This window comes from Passer domesticus, chromosome 28 (assembly GCF_036417665.1).
Source record: "Passer domesticus isolate bPasDom1 chromosome 28, bPasDom1.hap1, whole genome shotgun sequence".
NCBI classification, from domain to species: domain Eukaryota; kingdom Metazoa; phylum Chordata; class Aves; order Passeriformes; family Passeridae; genus Passer; species Passer domesticus.
Window position 1 is genome coordinate 2,784,959 of NC_087501.1, and position 15,918 is coordinate 2,800,876.

Below are 15,918 nucleotides of genomic sequence, written 5' to 3' on the forward strand. Positions count from 1 at the left end.
CTTGATTCCCCAGTTAGTCTGCAACAAGTTGGTATAAAATTATAACTGGAACGAGTACAATTAATGGGAAAAAGAAAATGTTGATGCTACTGTTACAGTGACTAGTGGAGAAATAAAAGTGATTGTTTAGATTTTATATTTGTATTACAAAATGTATCCTATACAAATCCTTCTACTGTATGTTTTTACCTATTGTACAACAAAATAAAATATTTTTTAAAAAAATTATAGAATAATCCTTAAATATTTACTAAATGTGTTTCTCCATGCATATGTAACCACATTGCAAAGAAATAACCTGTAATTCTTAACCTTGAAAACAGGATTTTAGGCAACAGCTTTCTTCCGTAAATATTACCCAGTCACCAAATTCCCACATCACCCATGTGTGTTGGCAGAACAGTTCCTAAACTTCTCCGTAGGGTCGAGGCCTGGAAGTGCTTTTGCAAGACTGTAACCTTGTGCATTTGTCTGCTGAATGCCCGTGCCCTGGAGTTCCAGCTGTGCCCTGGAGTTCCAGCTGTGTAGAGCCCTGCACCGCGGCACCCGGGCGGGCCCGTGCAGAGCTCTAGACGGGGAGCAGGGGCTGCAGGAGCTGCAGGGAGCAGCGAGTGACCCCGCTGCGCCTCAGCAGCCCAGTGCCAGCCCTGCCAGGGGCACGGCTGCTCGCACAGCTCTGGGGTTGGCACAGCACCAGGGGTGGCTGCCCACGGGCCCCTCTCCTGCCTGCTGGACGCGGATCCAGCGCTCCTGTCACCTTCCTGCCCCAGGGCAGAGAGGAAGGACCTGGCTAGTGGCCCGTGGCTGCCAGGGCTGCGGGCACCAGCGCAGGCAGGAGCGGATCCAGCGGGACGCGGAGGCTGGGGCTGAGGAGGGGATGGCAGCTCCCACCTGAATTCTAACCCCTTGAACTGACCTGTTTGCTTTTTGGTACTAGGGAGAAACTTTCCTCTGGTGTTAACTGTGGATTTTCCTTTCGAACAGGTTGAAGCTGTCCCACTGGCAGCAGTGAAGACGGGGTTGCAGAAAGGTGAGTGACAGGTGAAAATTAACCCGGCTGACCTTGGTGGCTCGTGGCCCCTGGGGAGCAGCTTTGCTGCATGTGAGCCACGATGTTGGTGGCTGAACTCGACTTCCCTGGGGACAGGCTGAGTTTGGGGATCTTGTCCTCGTGCATTGCTGGGGGAAGGATGGTGTTTGTTCATGTGCTGTAGGCCCCCAAGTCCTTCTGGGCATTTCTTAAAAGTCTCTGCTTAGCCAAAGTTAAAGATGGATGATGAAGAGGAAATCTCCTAAGGATCTGTTCTCCCTTAGAGACAATTTATTGCCTTCATCCACTGTGTCACCATGTTAAAAAGTTTGTCAAAAGCTCTGCCTAAGCTGGTTTTCAGTTAATTTTCAGGGAGAATTCAACTAGTAACAAAATTGCAAACTGAAAATTGAGGCAGATAATGGAATCCAAGCTCTCATCTTTCTTTCCTTTATTAAGTTTAAGCAAAAAGTCGTGAACATGTATTAAACTAATTTTAGCATGTTGTGTTAAGGTGCCAGTGAGATTTCAGACTCCTGCAAACCCTTAAAGAAGAGGAGTCGTGCCTCCACAGACATGGAACTGACCAGCTCAGCCTACAGGGACACGTCTGACTCTGACTCCAGAGGCCTCAATGATTTGCAGGTAAAGGTGTGTTGGTTCTCACAGGAACCTGAACAAGCTGTCAGTGTACAAGAGGTTTTTCAGTTGATTATTGCTAAATATGTAAATAGTATTTTCTACAAATTTTGAGTCTTTTATTGTCTGAAAATTTAAAACCTAGTCTGTTTACTTCTAATCCCTTCCACTGGTTTGTTACAAAGATACAATGTTTACTTACAAATTCTCCTGTTCCTTTGTCTGGCAAAGCATTAGTTTAGATCATGGTTTGCTCTGTGGAAGGTTTGAAATTCTTGGGGAATTGGGAGGTGCTGCTGTATGTGGTGTAACTCCAAAGAGTGTCTGGAAAAGTAAGAGAGCTCTTTATGGTGTTTGGCTTGTACAGGTGAAGTACATCAAGGAGGCAGCATTTGTCATCTCAGTGAAGTTCAGGACCTTTGTGTCTTTTGACCTACCAAATTGTCTTTTGATCAACAGTGACAGAAGTATTTTCCCCAGTGTGGTTGTGGTTTGGCATTGTCTGGTTTGAGAGCCGTGGGTTTTTCCTCTTTGTAGGGCAGCTTTGGGAAGCGTTCAGACAGCCCCTCAGCCACTGCTGATGCTGATGCCTCAGATGTGCAGTCCGTGGACTCCAGCTTATCCAGGAGAGGAACTGGAACAAGTAAAAAAGACACTGTTTGTCAGGTAACTGGTGATACTGGGAAGTGATGGATACTAAATATGTATCCTATATTTCTGTTAGTTCTCTTAATTTGACCTCTCAGATAAAATATCCAGGTTTTCAGGAGTTTTTATGCTCTGGAAATGATTCATATTAAATGATTCCTAAGCCCTCCTGCAGGCCAGAAAGCTCAGCAGCTGGAAGGTGGTGTCTAATCCATACCTGCCAGCCTCAGTAGAAAAAGTAGATGTCATTTTCTGCTCCATGTGAAGATTCCAGATGGTTGGTCAGGATAGGACAGAGAATTTTTCAGTATTTTAAAAAAAAATCCTGAGATGTTCTGTCCAGTTCCCTGGTCAGTAGTAAAGGACCTGAAGAGCAAGAACAGCTTGTTCCCTGATAAATGGAGGAGGGCAGGTGGACCCTGTGGTGCCTCTCCTGTCTGTGCCCTGGCTCACGCTGTCACCGCAGAGCAAAATGCAGGGAGTGCTGGGGTTATCCTCACCCTGAGGCTTGCCAGGTTCAGTTCTGCCTTACCCTAACTCTGAAGCAGTTCCAGGCAGCTCCTGTTGTTAGCTCCTGGCAGTCACTGGCATGTCAGGGTGCCCTGTTCCCTGCTGAGCTCTGTGCCTGTTGCAGATCTGTGAGAGCTCTGGCGAGTCGCTGCTGGCCTGCGAGGGCGAGTGCTGCAGCATGTTCCACCTGGAGTGTCTCGGCCTGAAGGCCATGCCTGAGGAAAAGTTCATCTGCACCGAGTGTAAGAATGGTGAGTGTGTTCCTGTGCCTGGAAAAGTGGAAGGGATTTCCCCCTTTGCTCAGGAGCCACATTCTGGGCAGGGCAAACCAAGATGGTGCTTTCCGAGGTTTTCTGAGTAAGTTTGGGTTATTCCACTCTGAGACCAGATTCTCAATTTCCATTTAGCAAGTGCCTTGTAAGGAAAAAAAAATGATGAGCTGCTTAGGTTTTTAATTGGAATAAGAGATTTTATGTGAGCAGTGTTACTGTGGATCACAGTAACCACCCAAGACAAGAAGGATCCTGCATTGCTCACACCTATTGCCTTCAGAATTTGTCCAAGCAATAACTATGTCAAGAGTTGGCTTTTACAGCCTGCATTCCTTATTCCTTCTCTTCCAAGGAGAGCACACGTGCTTTTCCTGCAAGCTGCCAGGCAAGGACGTGAAGCGCTGCTCCGTCAGCACCTGTGGGAAGTTCTACCACGAGGCGTGCGTGCGCAAGTTCGCCACGGCCCTGTTCGAGTCGCGCGGCTTCCGCTGCCCGCAGCACTGCTGCACCGCCTGCTCCATGGACAAGGACATGCACAAAGCCAGCAAAGGTGAGCCCGGGAATGTCCCCACCCTGTTGAAGGAGTGGCAAAACTATTCTCTGTACCCTTAGAAAGGAAAGAAGCCCAGAAGTTTCTCACATCGATTAGGTGAAAAGGTATCTCATAGGATCTGGGGGACTTCGCCTCAAGCTTAAGAATAGCCAATTGGACAGAAACCAAAAAGTTCCACCTAAGTAATTTACTAGAAAAAGAAGAGAACAAAGAAATTAATTGCTTTTGTGAGGTGTTTTACCAGGAGCAGAAAGACCTCTTGTACATGGCTTGGTTTTTCTCTGTAAAGAGTTTTGTAATTTTGCCTTTTATTAAAACCCTTTTGTTTCCAACACTACCACAGAAGCCATCCTGCTGATTTTATGCCTTCTGACGTAGCTATCTTTGGTGTAAAATAAATCTCCAAGAGCTTATGAGACATGGTTCAAGGAGACCCATATTTCAGGCAGCTGCTGTGGGCAGGGAGGAGGCTCAGCTTCATCATCACAGTGACACTTCAACCAGTTCCTCTCTCTAACACAACTTGCAGCAAGGAAGGAGGGTTTCCTCCTCACTGAGGTCATCAGCTGAAGTAGCTCATGGGTGGGAAGCAGCTGGCAGTGTGACAGTGTGGGGTGTACCTGGATCCACACACTTGGTCAGCTCTTGGGGCTGGGTTTAATGGAAGCCAAGGGTTCACAGTATAAGGCCAAAGAATGTTGATTTTTGAAGACAGTTTGTAGTGGCCTTGTGAACAGTTGTTTTTCAAGGAAGAAGATCCTTTTAGAAATGAACTAAAATGTTTAAAGCAAACAAATAGCCTCTAGAATGATGGAAGTTTTTCTTAACAATTTTAAAGTAAAAGTTAAGTGATAATATTTGTGAAACTTTCCTTAGAAAAAAGATGTAGCAGTTTCTTTTTTTTCCCCAGTACTGCCATTGGAATAGACCCAGCCTGTGGGGCGTTGTGCCCTGTCCTGCCCTGAGCATTTCTTGTCCTCAGGGGTGTTTTCAGCTGGGTGCTGCCAGCCCTGGGTGACATGCCTTTGCTGTTTCCTGAGCAGGTCGCATGGCGAGATGTCTGCGCTGCCCCGTGGCCTATCACTCTGGAGATGGCTGCATTGCTGCAGGAAGCTTGTTTGTGTCATCCCACATCCTCATCTGTAGTAACCATTCCAAAAGGACTCACTCCTCATCAGCTGTAAATGTAGGCTTTTGTTTCGTTTGTGCAAGAGGTGAGACACTTGGTTTTTCCCTGTTTATGGTTCTGTTGTCATTTGTGCAGTTTAGTGATAAAAATAGTATTTCATGAGGAACTCCTCCCTTAGGGCTTGCTGGGGTTAAATGCTGCCTGGGATTTTTTATGTAATTTAATTTTCTTTTATTTTGGTCAGCAGTTCTCATGAGATTCCACTTGTTGTGTTGGTCCATTTGATACCAGAAGCAGCACTAGGCACTCAGGTCCACTTGTTCTGCCAGTAGGGGAAAGCAGATCCCAATCCCCCCATTCCAGCCTTTTCATGCTGAGAATGGCTGCTGTGTTGTTAATCACTTTATTATGCAGAAGGAGATCCTTTCACTGCTACAAACTTACAACTGGCTAAGTTTTAAGTCTAAAAGGTGGGATTTACTCATGAACTAGTATAATTCAATTTATAACTGCCATCACATTTGAGAACTTTAGCAGTACTGTATGAGCAGGTTTCATGCTGAGCTTTTCCATGTGTCAAAGTTCTTTTTTTTCTTTTTATTTTTAACTTTTTTCCCCACTTGTTACTTCTGTGGTTTTTCAAGTCATCAGGGTTCTGCCAGAGAGCAGCTTAAAAAAATGTCGGTGCAGCAGTTGCTTTGGTCTCAAGATTCAAAAGTACCATTATTCTGTTAGAAAAATATACAGAATGCCAGCAGTTTATATTGGATGTGGTCTCTGCAAGAGTTTTGAAAATCATTAATAGGGAAATGAAAGTGAGCTGGATCCTGAAGTTACTTGTTTTCATTTGTGTTCATTCAGGTGGAAGTTTAGTTTGGCTTGACTTTGCAAGAGCAGAGGAATAATTACACATCTCAGGATGGCAAGAAATGCAGAAGGAATTTTTCATGCTCTTTTTTTTTTTCTTCCACTTTACATTTGTTTAGTAATTCTCTTTATACCTGCATCTGGCTCCATCAGAGATGAAACTGCACAAGTCTGTATTTTCTCCTGGCAATCTAAATAACCTCTTGTGCCCTGGCAGGTGGAATTCCCTGTCCTGCATATTCCCCAGATCTTAATTAGGAGAACTTGAACAGTTCCAAACTATTGCCACTGCCTGAATCCTCTGTGTCTTAGAGCAGCTCTGTACTTGTTCCTCTAGAGCATTCTTGTGGGGCTTGTGTCCACCAGGCCTGGCTGGAATCAGGAGCCAGAGTGCTGAGGACAGTACCTGGGGCAGGAGCAGTGAGTCACCTGCTCAGAAGGAAACAGGGAACTGAGCATTTCAGAAATCTGTGGACATCTCTGTCAGAATGGTGATTTACTTAGTGTTAGTTGCTATCAGAAGCAGAGACTTTGTGTTTAGATGCAGTTACTGAAGTGAGAAATAAAGCAATCTATAAGATACACAAACTTGTTTACAGTGAGGTACTTGAAATAAAAGATATTGAAAGACTTCTTATTCACCACCCTGCAGTAACCCTCCAGTCAGCATGGTGCACTTCACCTCCTTGCATGTCTAGGTTCCCTTTTAGGAATCTTCCCAGTGATTTGTGTCCAGGTGAGCTGACCCCAGTCTTCTTACAGCAGTGCTTCAGGCACCATCCAAGAGCTTCTCTCCAGCCCTCAGCTGCGTGTCCCTCAGGGGAAGAACTGGGGGCTCTCTTGGTAGCTGATCTTTGCTGTTTCTTTGGGGCTCAGCTGCTCTGCTCTTGCCATGAGTTACTGGCCAAGTGCTTCTGCTCTGCAGCTCTGGGCTCTCAGCTGGGCTGCCTGGCTCTTTGGAGCAAGGAGGAAAAGCTCTTCTTGGTGCAGGACAGAGAATTGCAAAGGCCTGGAATGGAGTTTGTAGGGAACTGAGTTGGATTGTTCTGGAGCAGCCCTGGGAGGGCTGGCTGGGGCAGCTTCACCACCACAGCCTAGGGCAGAACCTCCATCTGTGCTTTCCCTTGGTGCCTTGCAGAACACTGACCTCCTTCTTGCTTTCCAGCACAATTACAGAGGCAAAACACTTCTGTAGGGAAGATTTCGGGGGTAGATTTTCAGGGAGTGGGACAATGAGTTCTCATTCCCAACATCTGTTCCATCTGTAGCCCCAGCTCAGAGCACAGCCCTGCTGCAGTGACCATCACCCCAGGTCTGCAGAGGGGCTTCCTTTTGCCCTGTGGGAAGGAGAGGGGATCCCATGGATTCAAACTTTGATGCTTTTCTTGTGCTTCTCTATAAATGCACAAATGAAGGGTAAAAAAACAGTTGAAATTCTACTTAGAAGCAGCTTATTTCATTGCAAGATTTTCCAGTTGAGTCTCTCCAGCACAGCCTCTTTGTTAGTGCAGAAACTTTGTCAGACTTTCCTTTTTCTTCATTTTATCCTTTTTTCATTCCCACATAACGCATTAGAGGTGTTCATTGGGTGTATTTGGTTTTTCCTTCATGGAATCATGGGTAGTTTCATTGCAACTCATCTCTTTCTGTTTGTTTCGTATAGGGCTGGTAGTGCAGGACCATTCAGACCCCCTGTTCAGTTCCTATGCCTATAAGTCCCACTACCTACTGAATGAGTCAAATCGTGCTGAGTTGATGAAATTACCTATGATTCCTCCTCCTTCGTCAGCTTCCAAAAAGAAATGTGAGAAAGGTAACCAAAATAGTTTCTTTCTCTTTAATTTACTTTCGCTTTTTCTATTTTTTCTCTCTAAATCAACGGAGAAATGTCTGCTTGTCCCCTGACACTGACTGCTTTCAGTGACCTTCACTCATGGTTTTTGTGAGCCTGTGTTCATGTTGTTGGCGATTTTTAATTTTTTTTTTTTTTAATTATAAAAGGGCTTAAAATAATTGCTGTCACTAAATTCTCCTTGGAAGAGATTTGGTCACTCTGTCTGGCCTGGGCTGTTCCAGGTTCAGGAGCTGTTTGCACAGCAATGTGAAGAGGAGGCAGATGGATCTCAATATTGTTGCAGTTCAGTACTTACCTGGCTGATGTAAAACCACTTCTTAAACAGATTGGAAGCAGAGGGGGGATGTGCTGCTTTGGACTTTGGGCAGGTCCTGAGAGGAGAAAGGGAGTTTGGGGCTGGACAAGGGTGGGTGCTGTGTCTTTCTGGAGGATGCCAGAGCAGGAGGGCAGGGAGGCTTGGCCTCAGTGTGTCCCCACAAGTCCCTGAGCCTCGTGTCCCACCTCCACCACTGAGCCAGAGTGCCCCATGCCTGTCCCCTCCCCTGGGGATGGGTCCTTGCCACAGCCAGGCTTGGACCCTGCCGGGACCCTACAGCTGCCAGGGGGCTGGGGCTCTGCAGATCCCTGGGAGCAGTTCCTGGTTACAGGGACTGAGGTTCTGCAGATCCCTGGGGGCAGTTCCTGCTGACCAGGGACTGAGGCTCTGCAGATCCCTGGGGGCAGTTCCTGCTGCCCAGGGACTGAGGCTCTGCAGATCCCTGGGAGCAGTTCCTGGTTACAGGGACTGAGGTTCTGCAGATCCCTGGGGGCAGTTCCTGCTGACCAGGGACTGAGGCTCTGCAGATCCCTGGGGGCAGTTCCTGGTTCCAGGAGGATTGAGGCTCTCAGATCCCTGTGGGACATGAAGCTCTCCAGATCCCTGTGGGTCACCTCCTGGTTCCAGGGGGCTGAGGCTCTCCAGACCCCTGGGAACAGTTCCTGGTTCCAGGAGGATTGAGGCTCTCAGATCCCTGTGGGACATGAAGCTCTGCAGATCCCTGGGGGCAGTTCCTGGTTCCAGGAGGACTGAGGCTCTCAGATCCCTGTGGGACATGAAGCTCTCCAGATCCCTGTGGGTCACCTCCTGGTTCCAGGAGGACTGAGGCTCTCAGACCCCTGGGGGCAGTTCCTGCTGTCTGTGTGCAATGCTCAGCTCTGGTATTTCATTCCCCACAGAAATTTGGTTCCCCGGGAGCGTTCAGAGGCGGTGCCCCATTTCCCAGCCCAAGTTAGGTCGCTGTCAGCGTTGTGAGATCAATGGCTTGCAGTAGTCCTGTAATTCCTGAAAACAAGAATTATTTTGAGCCCTGTGCTTAGCTTGAGCCATATCTGCCTAATGCATCCCAAGAGCAATGTTGGGTTTTTTCTTGCTTAGCATTGACAGTTTTGTGTTTGATTTTGTTTGATTTTTGCATCTCTTGGCATTTTCTCATCTTGGATAATGTTTCAGTGATTTGTCTGTATTTCCTCTGAAATTACATTTGCAAAAAATACTTCAAAAATTTCATTATGGGTTTGGGAGCTCTGGAGGATCCGTGTCACTGGATTTCACTGGTTTTAGCAGAGGAAATACAGTGTTGGTCATGCAACTGAATTGTTTAAGGAATGCTTATTGTAACATGCAGTGATCAATTAATGCAATGGTATTTTGGGAAGTCTATAGGTGAACAAGATTTTCTGATAAAGGTTTGAAAGTGACCATTCGCACTTCTTTTGATACTGTGATTGAAAATTGGTTTGAATACTCTCAAGTCTCTCCCAGATTTTCCATCTGGGCCACAAAATCTTGTTGATTTTTAAATATATATACATATAAGCGCATGTATATATATTTTATATACCTACATGTATAAAATATTACAGTATGTGTAATGTCTCAAGTCATCTTACATGAGCTGCTTTGCTGAGAGTGGCTTAGAGATGTGGTGTGGCTCTCCACATCATCCAAAATGTGAGCCAACCAAAATAACTTTTGCCCAAATTAGTGTGAACTTCAGAAATTCATTGAACCCCAGTGCTGAGATTCCCTCTGTGCACCAAGAATTTCTGGGATGGGGACAACTCATGTGTGTCTCATTCTGCTTTATGTACTGGGCTCATCCTGGTAAACTTTTTCTGGAATAAACACACTTATTGCAACTCTTTTTCCTGTCCTTGCAGCAGAAAAGTATTGATCAACCTATAGGCTGTGGGGTTGGTGCTCGCTAATGATTGCTGGGGATTCAGTCAGAGCAATGTTGATTGAAAAGGATTCTTGAAAAACGTGGAGTTTTGTGGTTGCTTTGGCCATCACCAGAGCACTAAAAGCTGCTAGCACTGTTCCCAGCTGCAGTGCTTCCCTAGGGAATGCTGCTCCTCCTGCCAACTCACCTCCTGTTTGAGTCCTCAGCTGCTTTTTTGCCTGATGCAGGCAAGAATCCCAGCTTAGTTTAAGCCCAGCACTGTCCTTTTTAACCAACATTGTGAAGCTTGACTCGATCCCTTTCTTTTGCCATTTTTCTGTGGGGCAGTGGGAATCTGGAGTGGATGATTTTAAATGAATGTCAATTGCTGTGCACGGGGGGAGCAAATCCTGACTTCTACAAACCAAGCAGGGCTTCTTTGTTTCAAGGTGGCAAACTGTTGTGCTGTGAGTCGTGCCCAGCTTCCTTCCACCCCGAGTGTCTCAGCATAGAAATGCCTGAGGGCTGCTGGAATTGCAATGACTGTAAAGCTGGCAAGAAGCTGCGGTACAAGCAGATCGTTTGGGTCAAGCTTGGGAATTACAGGCAAGTCCACCTTTTGGGGGTTCTAATGCTTTGGATGTTTTAATGCACTCTGGAATTGCAGGAAGATAAAAGCAGCTTTTGTTCTTGTTCACCATGAACAAGAGTTAGAAATACAATATTCCTGTGCTTGGGGTGAGATGTGGATGTCACCCTTGAACTGTGATGCTCCTGCTTCTCCCTGGATTGCACACACCTTTGCTCTGCAGAGCGTGGTGAGGATGTGGGAAAGCAGGGGCTGGCAGAGCCCAGCTGTCCTTGCTGGTGTTTGTTTTAGTCAGCTGCAGCAACACAGGTGTTTGCAGGTGATCCTGGAAACCCACTCTCAGGCCATGGATATTCTTAGAAGGCTTTCCCAGAATTTGGAGTAAGAACATTGCTTGTGTTTTGCATGGAGCTTCCCAGGCATTGCCAGCAGGAGCCTTGGCTGCATGAGGGAGGAATTCATTTCCTTGAAAGAGGAAAACTGGCTTTTATTTCTCAATCCCCTCAGGGAAACTGGGAAGCTCTGTTACAGGGGATTTATATTGCTCTTTTCTCTCCTACTCTGCAGGTGGTGGCCAGCAGAGATCTGCAATCCCAGGTCTGTGCCTCTCAACATACAGGGCCTCAAACATGATATCGGGGACTTCCCAGTATTTTTCTTTGGTTCACATGACTACTATTGGGTACACCAGGGCAGAGTTTTCCCTTATGTTGAAGGAGATAAAAGCTTTGCTGAGGGGCAAACTAGTATTAACAAGACCTTCAAGAAAGGTAAAATCAAACAAAGTTTATAGTGGTTTATGACAAAAATTCCACGTGTTTGTGTCTCCATCACCACTTAACCTGCATGGGAATATTATGTGACTAGTGTTCTGTGTTCACGTGAAATCCAAGCATTGTGTTGATCCCTTGACTGCAGATAAAAATGTGTTTGAGTGCCTACTCATTGTGTGTTGTTGTGGGCCAGTTCAGTGCTTCCACAAACGGGGGAATGTTGAGATGGATCTTGGGCTCTGCTGCATGGGATCATTGTTCAGTTTCTTGGACCTGCTGAAAGTACCTGATGATAAATTCATGATAAAATTGCAATAACTAATTTTTAGTTTGTCTTTTTGTTAATAGAGTTCTGTTCCTAGTCTTAAAAAAAAAATAAATAGATACATGTACATGTACATATTTGATTAGCAGCAGCTGGGGCTGATTGCTTTCTATTCTGAATTCCTTGCACAGCACTTGAAGAAGCAGCAAAGCGTTTCCAGGAACTGAAAGCACAAAGAGAAAGCAAAGAGGCATTGGAAATTGAAAGGAATTCAAGGAAGCCTCCGCCCTATAAACACATTAAAGTGAGTTGGCCTTTTTCTGTTTTATTTTTATTCTGTGTGTGAGGAAGTTGCCCTGTGCCTGAGTAAGGATGCCTAGAGAAGGTGTGGCTGCCACTCCCTGGCAGTGTTCAGGGATGGGTTGGGTGAGGATCACAGCAACCTGGTCTAGTGGAAGGGGCTGGGATGGTTGGTCTTCAAGGTCCCTTCCAACCCACACTATTCTGTGATTTTAAGTTATGTACATGCACCAAGGTGTTCTGTTGAGGTGGACTATCTAAGTGTGGGGATATGAGGTTCAACTCTATTTTTTTTAGAAGGTTGATTTATTATGTTATATATTATACTAAAATACTACATTAAAACTATACTAAAAGAACAGAGAGAGAAGATGATCAGAAGGCTACAAAGAACAAGAAGAGAATAGGAATGCATAACAAAAATCCTGTGACTGCTCACAGCCTTGACACAGGTAGCTGTGATTGGTCACTAATTGAAAACAATCCACATGGACCAATGGAAGATGCACCTGTTGCATTCCACAGCAGCAAATATTTATTATTTAAATTTCTTTCCTGAGGCTCTCAGCTCCTCAGGATGGGAAAAATCCTAAGAAAAGATTTTTCATAAAATATCATAGCTACAGTGTTCAACAGTGGCAGCATAACAAAATCCACGTAATTTTGCTGTTCTTTTCGCAAATCTCTTGTTGTGTTTTATAGTACCTTAAAACACGGAATAAAATCTATTAGGTTCTATTTTGTCGGGCCAGGGTTCTATGAGCCTTCAAAAGGGAACCTAATACACCCAAGGATAGCTTAGCTATTACCTTTGGAGGCAAAGAATGAGCAAGATGGCATCTGCTGCAGTGTTAGAAACAAAAAGGTTTAATAAAAGGCAAAATAACAAACAGAAAAATCCGAGCCAGGTACAGTGGTTTACCCCTGGTAGAAACACTTTCACAAAAGCAGTTTAGTTCTTTTGTCCTCCTCTTTTTCTACCTTATGGGCTAGGTGGGACTTTTTGGCTCGTATCCAATTAGGGGACCCCAAGGTTTTAGTGAAGCCTCTGGGGTCCTATAAGGTGGCTTTTCACCTGATCGTTGGGAGAAACTTCTGGGCCTCTTTCCTTTTTTGGGGGACAAAGGCTAGCTTTGCCACTCTGTCATTAGGGGGCACTCTCCTACACTCCTACAATTTTTTCTTTGCCTTTTCATGTCAGTTGTTCTGCGTTCCCAGTGTGTTGCCTTCACCCCTTGTTCTGCCCTGTGTTCCCCAGTCCAACAAGGTGATCGGGAAGGTGCAGATCCAGGTGGCCGACCTGTCGGAGATCCCCCGCTGTAACTGCAAGCCTTCAGACGAGAACCCCTGCGGGCTGGAGTCGGAGTGCCTCAACAGGATGCTGCAGTACGAGTGCCACCCGCAGGTGTGCCCGGCTGGGGAGCGCTGCCAGAACCAGTGCTTCACCAAGAGGCTCTACCCCGACGCCGAGATCATCAAAACCGAGCGCCGCGGCTGGGGCCTGCGCACCAAGAGGAGCATCAAAAAGGTACAGCCAGCCAGGACAGGGCTGTGACAGCCACCAGGGTGGGGCTGGGGGAAAGATTGCACTGTCACGGTTATCATATTTTCTGGGAAAATCCCTTCGCCCAGGATTTTGCTCCTGGGAAGCTGAGAAGTTTCAGAGGAAAATGGAAACAATAATTATCTGATTTGCTTCTCCTGTGTTTTGCTGCTTTGGACATTGTTTACCAACTGGTGATTGTTTCATTAGTTTCATGTAAATTGTTTTGACTTATTAGCCAATCAGGATCAAGCTGTGTCCAGATGAGTTTTCAATATTATCTTTTTAACCTTCTGTTATGGTTGTGTTCGAGGGTGCCAGGATGAGGGAAGAGATGAGAATCTTGTCTCCATGTTTCATATATATATTATGATATATATTATATTAAAATGCTATACTAAAACTATACTAAAAGAATAGAGAGAAAGGATCCATCAGAAGCTAGAAAGGACAGGAGAGGAATTAATAACAAAATCTTGTGACTGCTCACAGCCTTGGCACAGATGGCTGTGATTGGTCATCAAGTGAAAACAATCCACATGGACCAATGGAAGCTGCACCTGTTGCATTCCACAGCAGCAGATAGTTATTGTTTACATTTCTCTCCTGAGGCTCCTCAGCTTCTCAGGAGAAAATCCTAGTAAAAGATTTTTCATAAAATATCACGGTGACGTTCTGTAAATATCCTTTCTGTATTCTTTAATATAGCTTAGTTTGGTATTCTTTGATATAATATAGTATCACAAAATAATAAATTAACTTTCTAAGAACATGGAGTCAGATGCATCATTCCTTCCTTCATCTGGGCACCCCACAAATACAATACTGCACCTCCAGAGAGTGAACTGTTTTAACCTCTCAGCAGCTGCCTGGCTACTCAGGGTGATACCCAATGCATTGGTGACCTTGTATCAAAGTGTCAGTCACATCCCAGCTCTTCTGATTTTCCTTAAAAAACACTGTTGGCCTAAAGGGCTGCTTTTAAACATGGGGTCTAGCCATTAATTTTATTAAATTCAGAACTTTTAAAATCTGTGCTTCATGAAAACTGTGTTACTGCAAATGTTCTGAGCTCATTGACTACTAAAGTCCTAGTAAAAGTGAATTACGTAGTGAAAATACTTACTGTAAAGTTCCTGTTTCCTGAGGAGTCCATGAATATTGTCACATTGCCCTCTTTGAAAGAAAGCAGGAAGGTTGAAAGGGTTTTATAGACCTGACAACTGCCTTGTGTACTGAATGCAGGAGCAGGGCTGCCTTTTATTCTGCCTGGCTGTATTGCTAGGACAGCAGTTACCTGGTGCATGTGTTCACACTGTGCCTACCAGACCAGTGAAGTGTAACACTTCTTGTGATGATCAGAGTCTTTTTTATAGTTAATGCTTTTTTTCTGTGCTGCTTCCCTTTCTGAGCATGGTTAGGATGCAGAGATTTCTTACTTTTGTCCTCCTTTCCTTTGCAGGGTGAATTTGTGAATGAATATGTTGGGGAGCTGATTGACGAGGAGGAGTGCCGGCTGCGGATCAAACGTGCTCACGAGAACAGTGTCACCAACTTTTATATGCTCACTGTAACCAAGGTGAATATTGTGTCTTGTTTCATAGCAAATGCCACTCAGCAGCAGGAAACTCTTCTTTATAAGTACTAAACACATCTTTGTCTTTTTCCTTGAAGGACCGAATAATAGATGCTGGCCCAAAGGGGAACTACTCTCGTTTTATGAACCATAGTTGTAACCCAAACTGTGAAACACAGAAGTGGACAGTGAATGGTGACATTAGAGTTGGACTGTTTGCTCTTTGTGACATTCCTGCAGGTAAAAGGATGGCACTATTTGGCGTGTTTGCTTTTGTTTTGCAGTGGCCAAGTTCCTCACTTAGAATCATAGTTTTTTTCTTTGAAATCATTAATACTAGTGAAGTGTTTTGGAACTTTTCATTCATTGGAAAACTTAAAGTTCCAGTTGTAGCAGGGATCTCATGGTAACAAATGCTAATGAAATGTCATTGTCACAGGCCTGTCTTCCCTCAGTGTTCATGTGGATAAATTTTCTTTAAATTTCAGGAATGGAGTTAACATTCAATTACAACCTGGATTGCCTGGGCAATGGCAGGACCGAGTGTCACTGCGGAGCTGAGAACTGCAGCGGCTTCCTGGGAGTGCGGCCCAAGGTACACGGCTGCAACTGGAGCTTCTCCTCCCAAATCCAGAGATTCTCTAGGGCAAAGAGGGCTTTGATTCATTTCAAAATGAATCCTAATGCTTTCTACCCTTGGAAGTCTCTAAAGATTCTATAGTCTGCCCTGCCATGCTGTTGTGTCTGGTGGGAAGTTAATTCAGAAACATCTGAGTGAGCACTTCTGACTTTTAGAGATTCAAAACTATTTTAAATAGATCTCATTTAATAAGAATTCATGAAAATAATAACCCAAAATTTACTTGAATGCTGGGGGTTTATAAGTGACTCTGTGTTGTGATTTTCTCCTTCTTAGACAGCATTTGCAACGGCAAATGAAGAGAAGGTGAAAAATGCAAAACTAAAGCAGAAGAAACGGAAAATAAAAACAGAACAGAAGCAGATGCATGAAGATAACTGTTTCCAGTGTGGAGATGGGGGAGAGCTGGTCATGTGTGATAAGAAGGACTGTCCCAAAGCATACCACCTCCTATGCCTTAACCTGACTCAACCACCTTTTGGTAAGAGCAGTGGCTCCTCCTGCTCAACTTTTCCTTCCTGCTACAAG

General features: G+C 45.0%; 1 protein-coding gene across 4 annotated transcripts in view; it reads left to right on the plus strand.

The window, feature by feature from the left end:
- The window catches only part of NSD3 (nuclear receptor binding SET domain protein 3), a 39,245-nt gene that overhangs the window by 17,378 nt on the left and 5,949 nt on the right, over positions 1–15,918 (plus strand). For 2 of the 4 annotated variants that reach the window (XM_064400301.1, XM_064400300.1), the window contains 15 exons: positions 985–1,030; positions 1,545–1,675; positions 2,207–2,335; positions 2,952–3,078; positions 3,452–3,649; positions 4,696–4,866; positions 7,312–7,461; positions 10,154–10,310; positions 10,861–11,063; positions 11,523–11,635; positions 12,890–13,159; positions 14,637–14,753; positions 14,849–14,990; positions 15,239–15,345; positions 15,667–15,871. In XM_064400301.1, coding sequence (XP_064256371.1) covers positions 985–1,030; positions 1,545–1,675; positions 2,207–2,335; positions 2,952–3,078; positions 3,452–3,649; positions 4,696–4,866; positions 7,312–7,461; positions 10,154–10,310; positions 10,861–11,063; positions 11,523–11,635; positions 12,890–13,159; positions 14,637–14,753; positions 14,849–14,990; positions 15,239–15,345; positions 15,667–15,871 — 2,266 coding nt within the window. Of the gene's footprint in view, positions 1–984; positions 1,031–1,544; positions 1,676–2,206; positions 2,336–2,951; positions 3,079–3,451; positions 3,650–4,695; positions 4,867–7,311; positions 7,462–10,153; positions 10,311–10,860; positions 11,064–11,522; positions 11,636–12,889; positions 13,160–14,636; positions 14,754–14,848; positions 14,991–15,238; positions 15,346–15,666; positions 15,872–15,918 lie in introns of those variants that run through there. The other 2 variants (XM_064400302.1, XR_010350934.1) reach the window with 2 other exon arrangements.